At 36.8% G+C, this 14,027-nt stretch overlaps 1 protein-coding gene across 1 annotated transcript; it reads left to right on the top strand.

Annotated features, from left to right (window-relative positions):
• Window positions 1–1,170: 1,170 nt before the first annotated feature.
• LOC122199268 (olfactory receptor 51A4-like) lies at window positions 1,171–2,124 on the top strand. Its single transcript, XM_042904156.1, is given in 1 exon segment — window positions 1,171–2,124. A coding segment is annotated over 1 exon segment (954 nt).
• The last annotated feature ends 11,903 nt before the right edge of the window (window positions 2,125–14,027 follow it).

Below are 14,027 nucleotides of genomic sequence, written 5' to 3'. Positions count from 1 at the left end.
GTGCTAACCTCATTTCCTCCAATTATGCTATTTTTTGTTTGAGCATAGTTGACAGACAGTGTTACATTAGTTTCAGGCATACTACACAGTGGTTCAACAATTCTATGCGTTATTCTACACTCACCACAAACGTAGCTACTCTCTGTCACCGTACAACACTATTACAATACCATTGACTGGATTCCCTATGTTATGCCTTTTATTCCCATGACTTATTCATTCCATGACTGGAAGCCTATATCCCCCCCTCCCCTTCACCCACGTTTCCCAAACCTCCAACTCCCTCTGCCATTAGTTTGTTCTCTGTATTTATGGTCTCATTCTGCTTTTTTGTTTATTACTTTCTTTTATAAATTCCACATCAATTACGCCATTTTTAAGATATTTACTGAAGTATTGTTATTTACTTCCTAGTAAACGATATCTATGTTTTTAAATAGATTTATTTCAAATTTTATTCAATAAATTATTTGTTAATATTTGAAACTATTCTAGCACCAGCTAAGATATAATAACAGTATCCACTTTAATGATTTTATAACTCATATTTTGAAAAATCAACATACGAATTAATTGTAAAAATGAAGGATGTCAGGATGTCACATGAATTTTTTTTAATGGTTTGAGGTTTATGTGGGTTATTGAAATATCCTATGCTTTATCTCTATAGGTAAAACAAACAGGAAAAATGACCAGATTTCCAGATGCCTGAATAGGTATGATGTTGATGTGGAGAAAGTGCAGGAATTTCTTTCAGAGTTTCAATTAAGGTGATTGAAAATAAAAATGGAAGCAAGCATAATTAAATAAATTAAGAAATAGAGTCCTCACAATAATTTTTTCTAAGCACTGAGATAAAAAAGAAAATTATTTTCTTTAAAGAAATTTCAAGAAATTTTCTTTGTCACTTGATCCATGTTGGAGTCTTCTGGGCCAAAGGAACTCTAGTAGCTCTTACCTTTTACTAGTAGTTATCCATTGCCCTAACTCCAGGTAGTTATTCAGATAAATTTGGAAACATTTTAAGGATCAATTCTTTGGTAGATAAGGATTTCTAGGATTAGTGCTGCCCCAGGGGAGTTAGGTGCACTAACTGAGAAAAAATCTGTGTTTTTCTCCTAAGAGAAATGCCTAGAAGCTCATTTGGGCTGGATCCCAAGAAATATCCTTATGGGTCCTATAAACAGTAGCTGGTTCCAGCCACCCACTCTTCTCCTAACAGGCATTCCTGGACTGGAGGTTGTACAAATATGGATCTCTATCCCACTGTGTGTCATGTATCTAATTGCTCTCCTGGGGAACTGCATCATCCTCTTTGTTATCAAAACCACCTCCAGCCTTCATGACCCTCAATACATCTTCCTATCGATGCTGGCAACCACAGATGTGGGTCTGTCTTTATCAACTCTACCTACGGTACTCAGTGTCTTCCTCTTGAATCACAGAGAAATTGAGTTCCATTCTTGTCTGACACAAATGTTCTTCATCCATACCTTCTCCTCCATGGAGTCAGCCATCCTGTTGGCCATGGCCTTTGACCGATTTGTAGCTATTCGCAACCCATTGCACTACACTGTGGTCTTAACCTCTCCTCGGATCATGGGGATGGGAATTGCAGCCATGGTTAGGGCTGTGGTGTTGATGGTACCCTTGCCAATCCTGCTCAAGTGATTGTCCTTCTGCAGGGATGTTATTCTATCACATTGTTACTGCTACCACCCTGATGTTACGAAGCTGGCCTGTGGCCCTGTCAGAGTCAACATCATCTATGGACTGTCTCTTGTGCTCTGCTCCTTTGGAGTTGACTCTGTGTTCATTGTCATTTCATACATCCTTATTTTGAAAACAGTGCTGGGTATTGCTTCAGAAGATGGTCAGCTCAGAGCGCTTAATACTTGCATTTCCCACATTTTCACTGTCTGCATCTTTTATGTGCCACTCATTGTCCTGGCTCTAATTCATAGGTTTGGTACATTCACATCTCCTCTTCTCCATGTCACCATGGCCAATCTCTTTCTCTTCTTGACCCCAGTCCTTAATCCCTTGGTTTATAGCCTAAAAACCAAACAGATAAGGTCTGCAGTACACAAGGTACTCAGGGCCAGGAGAAACTTGCTGAAGTAGTCAAGTTTGGCTTAGTGAAAGTGACATCCTGACTCTCTCTTTACCTTTCATCTGTCTGTTTCCCTCTGGGAAATACATCATCATTTCAAGGATGGTTTTGTGAGAGTGGAAGTATTTTCTTTTTGTCTGCCAAGTGGATGGTATTATTTTGGTTATTGTCTTGATGCAATTTATTATTTACTACTTTTTATCTAATTTATCATCCATAAAAGTATTGTGTGAAAGATCTTACTGAAATAATTTTTCTATCTCTCTTCTACTTAAATATTTGAGTTTAAATAATTAAGTGATTTACAATTAGGTATAAAATAAAGGTCAAGTTATTAACATATTTTAGAAAGTTTTCCATTTTCTTATCCTCACCTTTCTCTCCAGCCTCTGACTACACATTGCCACTTTTTTTCAAACTGGATGATTCAATGTATTTTTATACATATACACCAACCTTCCCAAGACTCTAAGCATTTACCAATTGCTTGGCTTGAAATTGTAACACCAATATTAAACAAAAATTTTTCTGGGGCACGCCTGGGTGGCCCAGTCAGTTGAACATCTGACTCTTGGTTTTGGCTTGGGTCATGACCTCACAAGCCCCACATTGGACTCCATGCTGGCAGCATGGGGCCTGCTTGGGATTCTCTCTCTTCCTCTCTCTCTCTCTGCTGCCCTGTTCATGATCTCTGTCTCTCTCTCTCTCAAAATAAATAAATAAACTTAAATTTTTTTCTGTGATGAGTTTTTCTAACATTTTAGTAGAATTGTCATTTCTCTTTTCCTCTCAATATAACCCACTAATAATTTTATTATAATACAGTACGATTTTAGTTACATCTTCATGTCTATCGTCCCCAGTTAATTAAGAATTGTTGTGGAAAGCATTGTGTTGCTTTATTCTAAATCTCTGGTATATACCTATTTAGTGTATATACCAGTGTATATACCAAGTGTATATACCAGTAAATCTCAATTGTTTTCTTTAATAAATGAATGAATGTCTGTGAGCATAAGTAATTGCATTTGGCAATCATGACTCTTACCTGCTAACATAACTGCTGTTTAATTACCCTCCCCTTCTAAACAGTCAGGGGACATGTCTGTTGTTTCTGTCATTGCATCTTCAGTACATAGTGGAATATATGTAATATTGTATACAATGAATGCATACTAATACATCAACTAATAAATATGTCAATTAGAGATGTCATTGGTATTTTGTTGTACTTATAAAGGTATGACATTTACACATTAAAATGTAACTATAAAACAAGTGGGAAATCTTTAAAATGATGTATTATTGAAAGACGACAGGAAATTGAGTTATTGGATGTCTACTTCAAACTCCAAACTTTTAATTACATTACAAAAATTAGCCTCGTTTAAACCAAAGGAAGTAAATTTTATTAACTCCATTTTAAAGGAAAGGAGACAGTTAAAAGATACTAAATAATATTTCAGTATCTCCCCAATCAAAAATTATTGGAGTCAGAATTAAAAACCACCACATATTATGTAAATAACACATAAATCCTGCCATATCCTAGTGTTTTTTGCCCTATATAAGATTTAAAGATATGTAGACACATAGGTGTCATTGAGACCCATGTATTTAATTGCAGTATGTAAACCTAATTTTATCTGTATTAATGTTCACTTACATTAGACACTACAAATTTCCTGATTCCAGCAAACCCTGTCTTGTTCAAAAATACACTATTTTTCTTGTCACCCTATGTCTGCATAAAGCACACAGTGCCCAAGAAAGCCGCCCACTGTAGAAGGAGGACTTAAACTCACATCCATGTTCCTTCAAACATCATGCTCTCAACTTCACCACATACTGAAGTCTAAGAAGAAAATTGCCAAAATGTATAGCCTTACCGCATTGTGAAATGTGAGTGTATGTGGAGGTCAATGTGTGTATATTTTTATTTGCTCTTTTTTTAAAGAAACATTGGGATATTCTATTTGAAAGACAGATGGACGAGGCAATTAACAATCATCTTCTGTAAAACATAAATTAACTACAATTAGCTAACACAATGGAAAAATTATCTTGTTCTTACGAATTTCTACTTATCTATGAAAAGAATCATTCACGAACACAAGTGAAACATCTGATAATTAAGGAAGGGCTTCTTTTAGTGTTCATTAGACATCAGAACTTGAAAGTTGTCTCTTCTACAGAAGTTGATCATTCTGTTGAGAGTTGATCAATGGATGAAACTCATTGTAGTATATGCATACAATGGAATATTATTCAGCTATAAAAATGAAGTATTGACACACTGTAGCACAGATGCTCCTCAGAAACATTATTCTAGGTGAAAGAAACCAAACACAAAGTGTCACATATTGTATTATTTCATTTACATGACATATTCAGAACAAGTAAAAGCATAAAGACATAAAGTAGATTGCTGTTTGTGAGGGGCTGGAGGAAGATGAGAATGTTGATTAACTGCTTAGTGGATATGAGGTTTTATTTTGGAGTGATGAATATATTCTGGCACCAGGTAGAAGTGATGAATGTACAAGATTATGAACGTACTAAATACTATTGAGTTGTACACTTTTAAATGGTTGACTTTATGTATATGAATTTCATTTCAATAAAAAGAAAAAAGGAAAAAATTATTCCCTAGACCAAATTCGATTGATATGTTAATGTCCAAAGAGAGTCTGGGTCAGTGTCCTTAAAAAAAAAGTGTTTATATTTGAAAAAAAAAAACATCATTTTAGGAATGGAATGATAAAATATGGAATTTTGCTCACTGGAATAGACTAAACAAGAAGATAGTTCTGAGAGGCGGAGAGTTTTGGGTGATTATCATGTGTCAATACATATCCTTCAAACACCTGGCTCTCTTTTCTTTTTTTTTCTTTTTTTAGAGTTTATTTATTCATTCTGAGAGAGAGAGAGAGAGAGATAAAATCCCAAGCAGGCTATTCCCCTAGCCCTTGACAAACTACCATTCTACTTTCTGCTTCTCTGAGTGTATTTTAGATTCCTGATATAAGTGGAGTCATGTATTATTTGTTCTTCTAATCAATATATTTCACATTTGCAGGGATTTAAGAGAATAACGATAATCCAGCCAATTACTTATGATTTGGAGAGAGTCTACTGGGAAGAAACAGAAATGTAAATTGTTATAGTGTATATCATGATAGGGGTAAGGTCAGAGTCCTGTGGATTATATAAAAAAAGCAACTAGCCTAGGATTTAAGGGTCAAGAGAAGGCTACTGCAGAGGTTGAGATGAGAAAACGGGTATAAATGACAACAAACAACATTCAGTCAGAGGAAAGTAGATCAGGTATATTGGGCAAAGTTCACAGAATGTGCAAACACATGGTAGTAAGACAAAACATTTTGCTTAGAGGAAATGCAAGTAATACAGTGTAACCAAAGGAGATACTCTGGAGTAAGGGTGACAAAGGGCAATATGGCAATGTAATGGTAACTGATATATTAACATATTAATTCTAATAATTAATTAAGATTATCTATCTTTTATTAGCTGATTCTATATTTTTCCAGGGCATTGAAATGCTCTGCTTGGGATAGACTGATGCCCTCAGACTGTTTTCACCATAACCAAGGTCACGCTGGTGATCTGTTAGGAAAAAATTTCTCATATATCTTTTTGAAATTATTTAACAATTATTAGAGTTCCCACTGTTAGGCCCCTTGCCTTGAAATGGATAGTATTTCATGTAGTTATTTTTTCCTGTTATCTTTCATAAACCCCCACCTCCACATACACACACACACACACACACACACCATGACGCCATGCTCCCAAATAGGAATTCTTTAGTTTCAGTATGGCCACTGCATTCCACGACCTATTACTGCTTATTTCTATGCATTGTATTTGGAAAAATAGATGTATGCAAAATGGGAGGTGAGTGAACACTGTAAATGTTTATATCAATATTCTGCACTCCCTTTGTTTTAGACAGTGTTAGGTGGTGAGTAATAAATGTAAAACACCTTTTTTTTGGCAAAATCGGACTGGGTGATTTCAGACAGTTTGAGAGAGAAGCTGTGTCTTAATTTCATGTACACACTGCACTTAACTGATAATTTTCCTTTGTATTATACAGGTGATTTCTTCAATTGCATTTCCTTTCATCAACATAAAGCTTTTTTATATGAAGTCTATCAGTTGATTCCTGCCTTAGGTTTTCTCTATTTCATTTTTCCGTAGTTTCTTCTAACGAGATAGCCCTCAGTTCCATCCATACAATTCAGAGGCCAAAACATGATGATTTCTTGTTGCTGCCTGTGTGCGTGCTTGTGTATCAGTACTGCATCCACATATCTCTGTTTTAGACTCCAGATCCCTCTTGTACTACTGGTAAATGCATACACAATAAAATAGTTGGAGTAAAGAAGATTGCACATTCCTAAAGTCATCATTAAACTCCACCATTTTTCACCTTGCACATCCTATTCATGATAACATCTCTTTTTATTGCTTCTGCTATTGCAACAGAGCAAGGCTTTTTAATCTCTTAGAGATGATCTTTACCAAGTAACTAAACTATATCCCAGAGCAAACCCTAAAAACATTCCTAGGAATGCAAAAATATACAGTAACCAGATTTACAATGTTTAGCATTTAATTAAATAAATATCAGACATACAAAGAAGGGAGATGCAGCCTATATAATAAGGAAGAAACGTGAACCAAAATTGACCCACTTGGATGACTGAGAGGATGTCATAGTAGAGCTAAGCTTAGGAGTCAATAAGCCAATAGACAAACTGGATTCATTGAATTTTTTGATGTTATAGAAGGTATAATATAGGAAATCATTATCTAGTTATTAAAAGATAAGCAAGGATTTTCTCAGTTAAGGATGAAAAGCTTACATCAGGTATAGGTATTGGCAAGTCAAAAGCTTTTTTGAACTAACATATAGTATTCAGAATATTGAAACTTGTTTCATGAGACTAGGGTACCAGAAAAGGTAGACAAGTCAAGGGAAGCCTAGCATATCATATACATTAGATTAAGTTTATCATATCAAAGCTGGATTGTATTGCAAAAATTCTAAGTAAACAGCATGACAGTATTTGCTTTACAAAGTTTATACAGCAGTGTAAATAGTTGAGGCATGGAGTAACATTACATGAAGAAAACTCAGTTATTGCAATAGATAAATAAAGAGGTAAAAAAAGCTTGAATTAGTGAAAACCACAGAGATAATAGATATATAAACCCATTTAACATATATTTAGGTGGTAGAGTGAATGAAATTAATGAAAATTAAATGTGGGTAAATGTAAGAGGACTATAGAGAGATAATAGGATCATTATCTTCTCTATAACAAAATAAAACTTCCAATTTATGTACAAAGGGAATTTAAAAGAAAGAAACATTTGGAGCAGAAGTTCATGAATTTGAAGACTGCTGTCATGATGAACATATAGACGTACATACGCTTATCTGGAGATCAAAAAGAAGTGGAAAACTTCTCAAAATGATTAATAAAATGTGTTCAGTAATTATGTTAAAAGCAATATATAAACTAAAAGTAGTAGAATCTATTGGAAACCAGGGCAAACGCCCTTCTCTGCAGAGCCTGGATTTTCACATATTAGGGGGAATGGGAAGAGTTTTCTTGAATTGAGCCAATGCTTGGGTAAATGAGCAATAAAAAAAAAATTATCTATGAACTTACTGCTATGATTCAGGAACTTGGCAATTTGACACAGTTAAAGTAGTGTAGCAGATATAAATATTCTCAAGGAGATTTCAGTGCAGGAGACAAGGAAGACAAAAAAATAAAATAAAATTAATAAAACATAGTGGAAAGAAGAGAGATAAACTAGAAAGTTAGAGAATAGGGTGGGGGATTTGTCAAATTCTTTGGACTTCTCACAAACTTGCTGAGTTAGAAACTGCATTTGGAAGTGGAAGAATACTAGACTTGCCTGTGACAGTGGTGTTGTCATGAACACTGTCCAAGGATCCTTCATCTGTCCCCGTTTTCTTCTCAAGATGTTTGAAACCGCATGTGAAGGAAGAAGTGGGAACGCATAGTATATTATGACTATCTAATTTATATCTTTATTTATAAAAGCTATAATTTATACCATTTCATTCTATATCCACATTCTACACCTAAAATTACAACAAAGGTCATCAATATTTGCAAGATCCTCCATCAGCAAAAAGATGAAGACCTGCTGACACTCAGATAATGGTCAGCACTTTTTAATAATAAAATATTCTAAAAATAATGTGTGTACATTTTTTTAGACACAATGCTATTGCATACTACAAAGACTAAGGTACAGTGTAAACATAACCTGTATGTGCACTGGGAAACCAAAAATTCTCTTGACTCACCTTATTTCAATATTCAATTTATTGCAGTGGTCTGGAACCAAATCTACAGTATCTCCAAGATATGCCTGTGTATTTTTTCATTATTTTCTATCTAAAATTTTATGTTATGCTATTTTAAATAATTTAAATATTCCATAAAATTTCTTATTTTACATTAAATAGCTTAGGTTAAAAGTTCATGAAACTAGTTTACAAAATTTCATTTTTTCTTTTTTTTTTAATTTTTTTTTCAACGTTTTTTATTTATTTTTGGGACAGAGAGAGACAGAGCATGAACGGGGGAGGGGCAGAGAGAGAGGGAGACACAGAATCGGAAACAGGCTCCAGGCTCCGAGCCATCAGCCCAGAGCCTGACGCGGGGCTCGAACTCACAGACCGAGAGATCGTGACCTGGCTGAAGTCGGACGCATCACCCACTGCGCCACCCAGGCGCCCCTAAAATTTCATTTTTTCTAATAAAATATCACATAGTAAAAATTGTAATAAGTAATGACTTTATAGTGCTTAATACCTGCAATGAAATTTTCAGATACAAAACAAATTCGAGCTTAGTAAGGAATTTATTTTAAAGGATTATTGCAAAGGGAGGAGCAGACTGTTGCAAGAGGGAGAGGGCTGTGACTAAAACCTGCAAGCATCTCAAGGATTAGGCAATATATTCTCTTTTTTAAAAAAAAGAATATTTATTTATTTTGAGAGAAAGAGAGAGAAGGAGTCAGGGAGGGGCAGAGAGAGAGGGGGACACAGAATCCCAAGCAGGCTCCATGCTGTTACAGCAGAGCCAGACATTGGGCTCCATCTCAGGAACCATGAGATCATGACCTGAGCATAAATCAAGAGTCCTTCACTTAACAGACTGAGCCACCCAAATGCCCCAAGAATACATTTACTTTTCTTTTTTTTTTTTTAATGTTTATTTATTTGAGAAAGAGAGAGAGAGGGAGAGAGAGAGCACGAGTTGGGGGTGGGCTAGAGAGAGAGGAGACACAGAATCCGAAGCAGGCTCCAGGCTCTGAGGTGTCAGCACAGAGCCTGATGCTGGGCTGGAACTCATGAACCCATAACGTCATGACCTGAGCCCACATCAGATGCTTAACTGACTGAGCCACCCAGATGCCCCAATACATTTTCTTTTATAGACAGGAGTGAGCTAGACTAGGAAGACCGAAGTGTGGGGAAGTGCAGATGAAAATGTGGTGTGATTGGATAGGGAATCAGAAAGTGTTTTATCCTGAGGCCCACGTATTCTCCAGGGGGGCTATCAAAACTCAGAGGCCTGGGGGAGGAGATCAGCTTAACCACCATTTGTTGAACAAGCATTAATATGTTCTGATTGTTCGGTGGGGACAAAGCAGTTTAGCTAAATATATACGAGGCAAAAAAAAAATGGACAAGGGGAATATGAGTGGTCTTTGTCTGGTTTGTTATGGGTAAAAGGGGGGGCATCCATGAGTCTCATCTCTGTCATATGGGGAAGGGAGGTTGTTTGCAGAAAGCAGTTTTCCCAAATACAAAGGGTGTGGGGTAGCTTGATTATTTGTTTTCCAGGATGACAGGGGCTCAGGTACAGCTCAACATTGTCAATTGTATTATTTTCTTTATATGTTTGATGCATTAATACAAATACCCATTTCATAGGCATGCAAATAAAGGCACAGTGAGCTTCAGCCATTTGTTAAAGGACACCAAATTGAGTGGCCAAGTCCAGTGGAGCTTTGTCTCCAGGCATTCTGACTGCAGAACCTTTTAGTCTTCACATTCAGTGACCCTTAAGCTTAAATACAGTCAAAAAAACTTGGAATTACATTTTTTAATTTTTTTGATGTTTTATTTATTTTTGATAGGGAGAGAGGAAGAGAGAGAGAGCACGAGCAGAGGAGGGGCAGAAAGAGAGACAGACACAGAATCTGAAGCAGGCTGCAGGCTCCAGGCTCCAAACTGTCAGCACAGAGCCCGTCTTGGGGCTCAAACTCACGGACCGTGAGATCATGACCTGAGCTGAAGTTGGATGCCTAACTGACTGAGGCACCCAGGCGCCCTGAAATTACATTTTTAATTTCTGTATAAACATGTTGGATGAACCTGGACAATTCACACCCCTGCTCAGTGTCTCCCATCTATAAAATAATGTATCAGGATGGTCTTTATAATCCTTTTTCATTCCAGCATCTGTGAGGAAGGGACTCATCAACAACTGAATTGACATATTATTTATTTGTTTTTGTGGGGAAGTGTTCTTTCAATAATCTTGCAGTCTTTTCATTTATCCAAAACTATAACAATATGCTTTAAATTTCGTCTCAGAATTGGTCTGGCTGAGCTAACATCTGTGTACTTGTGTTCTCTCAAATAGGTGACAGCATTTTTCTGTCTTTCCTAGGTGCCTTGGCCCCAAATGTGAACAAGGACTTTACGTATGGAGACCTGAAAACAATAAGTTACTACAGCTCAAGATGGGTACAGGTTGGTTAACACTGGAAATAAAAGCACTCTTACAGTGGTTGAATTTAAGGCAACCATGATGAGTATGATTCAGATTGACATTTTGAAAATTAAAAAACAATTTTTTAACTAAAAATAATAAATTCCAATCCCTTGTCCTTATATTCTTCTAATAATTCACACACACACACACACACACACACACACACACACACTCAGACATGACACTAAATTTTCAACAGAGAAAAGACACAGAACTGAAATAAAATGAAAGCATTTATTTGGGGGGTCTCAGAATTCCAATTCAGGGAGCCAAAGTCCAGGGTTTTTTTTTTTTTTAAAGACAAAAGGCAATGCCCTTATACATTGTTAAAGAATTTTTGTTGTTGTTGGGAGGAGAAAACTAATCTCTGCTAAACAATTGGGTGCTAAGGCTATCAGAAAGCAAAAGTCCATTACTGTGGCACTGGAATATTTTGGTTTGGCCCAGTTCAAAAGTTCGAGGTTCCAGTGGGTGAGAACGTGCATAAGGTCCACCTACCTCCTCAATGGCCTCCTGCCTCAATTTTCAAACCCCCTGACATAAGTTGCCCCATTTTATCTCACCTTTCACAAAAATCTCACTATGGATCTAGCTACTTCCATTATTTATTCACAAAAGTGGTTTTTGCTACAAATGACCCTGTACAAGGACAATGAAGGGACATTTTGCTGAGCTGTTTTGTTTTGTTTTTTCACTACTTACTTCCTGACCTTATTCCCTTAGGGATTCTGTGATCTAGGACATCACAGGCCTGGTCAATCCTCAAAGGAAGTGGAAGAGACAGAAGACCTTTTACTGCCTTTTAGCTATTCCACCTGAAAGAGGGAAAAATGCCCCAAGTATTATGCATGGTCCAACAGATGCTACTGTCTTTCCTAGGTGCCTTGGTCCCAAATGTGACCAAGGACTTTTCTGACTAGACTTTATGTATGGAGACCTGAAAGCAGCAAGTTACTACAGCTCAAGATGGGTACAGGTTGATTAACACTGGAAATGAAAATACTCTAATAGTGGCTGAATTTAAGGCAACCAAACCATTAAGATTGCTGATTCTCTCTTTTGTTTATCAGTGTTAGCCTTTACTTTTCATTCCTTTCCATATACTCGTTATCCATTTTCTCTTTCTCAATTTTTTCTGATAGTTAAGTCCTTAGTGAGTTAAACCATTTTACTAAATGATCTAAGTGGTCAATGTCATACATAGTTTACAACAGTATGGTTTATCCTCTTTTGAGAAACTAGAACAGAAACTAACCTACTTTATTTTGTTGGAATATTTGAAGAGAACATATGGGATGAGAGTTACTAGATAATTTTTTCTTATTGCTCCTCACACCTGATCTGTGGAGTCTTTGAACAACCAGCAAAGCATCCTCCCACCTCAACCCAGGAGTAATTAAGAGAGACTATTGTTCCACAGCCCTCAACTGACTTGCAAAAAAAGAAGATTCTGTACCTGAACAGCTCCTTCCTTGCCAGACTCTCTCACAGTGAGCATATGATCCACCTGGCAGTTGCTGAAAGTTCTTTGTATATGTATCATGCAGAGTGATGAAAAACAGTGTGTAACTTTAATAATGCAATTCTACAAGGGCACCTGGGTGCTTCAGTCAGTCCAGTGACCAACTCTTGATTTAGGCCCAGGTCAGGATCTCAGGGTTCAACAGGATCCAGCCCTACCTCGGGCTCTATGCTGACAGTGCAGAGCCTGCTGGGGATTCTGTCTCCGTCTTTCACTCTCTCTCTCTCTCTGTCCACCCCTCCCCCAAATTAATAAATAAATAAATAAATAAATAAATAAATAAACATTTAAAAAATAATGCTGTTCTACAGTTGAAAGAATGTGCAGACTTTGATCTTTGAAAGGTAGGTGCTCTCTTTCCAAATCCCCTACCCCCCACCTGATTTTCTTAAGACCTATCCACCTCACTCCTTTCTTAGAGTTTCCTACTTCCACCGGTGCACACTCTGTTGTCCTTTTATTTTGAAGTTTCTCTATCAAAGGCAGTGTGATAGATTGTAGTTAATCCATTCTACAGAACAGAATATTGAGGAACAGAAAGGTTAAGCAATTGGTCCAAGATCACAAATCTAGTAAATTGGAGGGGAGGTGGTAGCAGGATTCTGATTTGAGTCTCTCTGACTCCAGAGCGTAAGGTCTTAAACCCCATTTTAAATCGTCTTTCTTATCTCTGTTATTTTGTGAAAAATCTTATGCTATGTTTGTGTAACTTATATTTTTATAGATTTTATAAATATAAACATATAGTTTATATTTTTTCACAACCAGTTTCTCATTACCCATTCACTCCTAGATGCTTCCTGTCAGTCTTGCTTTCTGGTGATTGATTGATTGTTTGATTGATTTTGAGAGAGATAGGGGGAGAGGGGGAGGGCCAGAGAGAGAGGGCCAGAGAATCTGAAGTGGGCTCTGTGCTGACAGCAGTGAGCCAGATGTGGGGCTCGAACTCACAAACTGTGAGATCATGACCTGAGCCGAAGTCAGATGTTTGACCACCTAAGCCACCCACACACCTCTGGTGTTCTGTTCTAGAACCACTTTTAACAACAACCTCTCTAATCACCAAGAACACCATAGGGGATTTTTCAGTTCTCGTGTTTCCGTTACAGAACATTTATTTACTTCCTTTGACTATCTATTTGTTGAAACCTTCTCATTATTTTATTTCCAGGACAGTCCACTCTTCCGCTCTCTTTTTTTCTTAATCTACTCTTGTGTATCCTGTGCTTTCTTGCTTGTTTTCCTCCTCCAAGTTCCTGAGTATGGACATCAAATAAACCTCATTAGCTCTACACCTTTTGGCCATCCTTCCCATTACAGACATCATCTATTCCAAAGTATAGCTATAAACGAACTGAAATACCTTTTCCTGTCAATATCTAAGCCAAGAACTCAGACTCAAAATCTTAGCATAAAATGAGAGTGGGGGACTTCTTGCTACACATCTAGTTAACTAAATCCTGTTTGTTTGGTTGTTTTTCCCCCCCAAAACACCCTTGCCTCCATTTCTCCCTAGTGAATCAAATATTCT

Source organism: Panthera leo, chromosome D1, assembly GCF_018350215.1.
Source record: "Panthera leo isolate Ple1 chromosome D1, P.leo_Ple1_pat1.1, whole genome shotgun sequence".
NCBI classification, from domain to species: Eukaryota; Metazoa; Chordata; class Mammalia; order Carnivora; family Felidae; genus Panthera; species Panthera leo.
The sequence above is the reverse complement of the archived record's forward strand: the minus strand, read 5'-3'. Positions and strand labels throughout refer to the sequence as shown.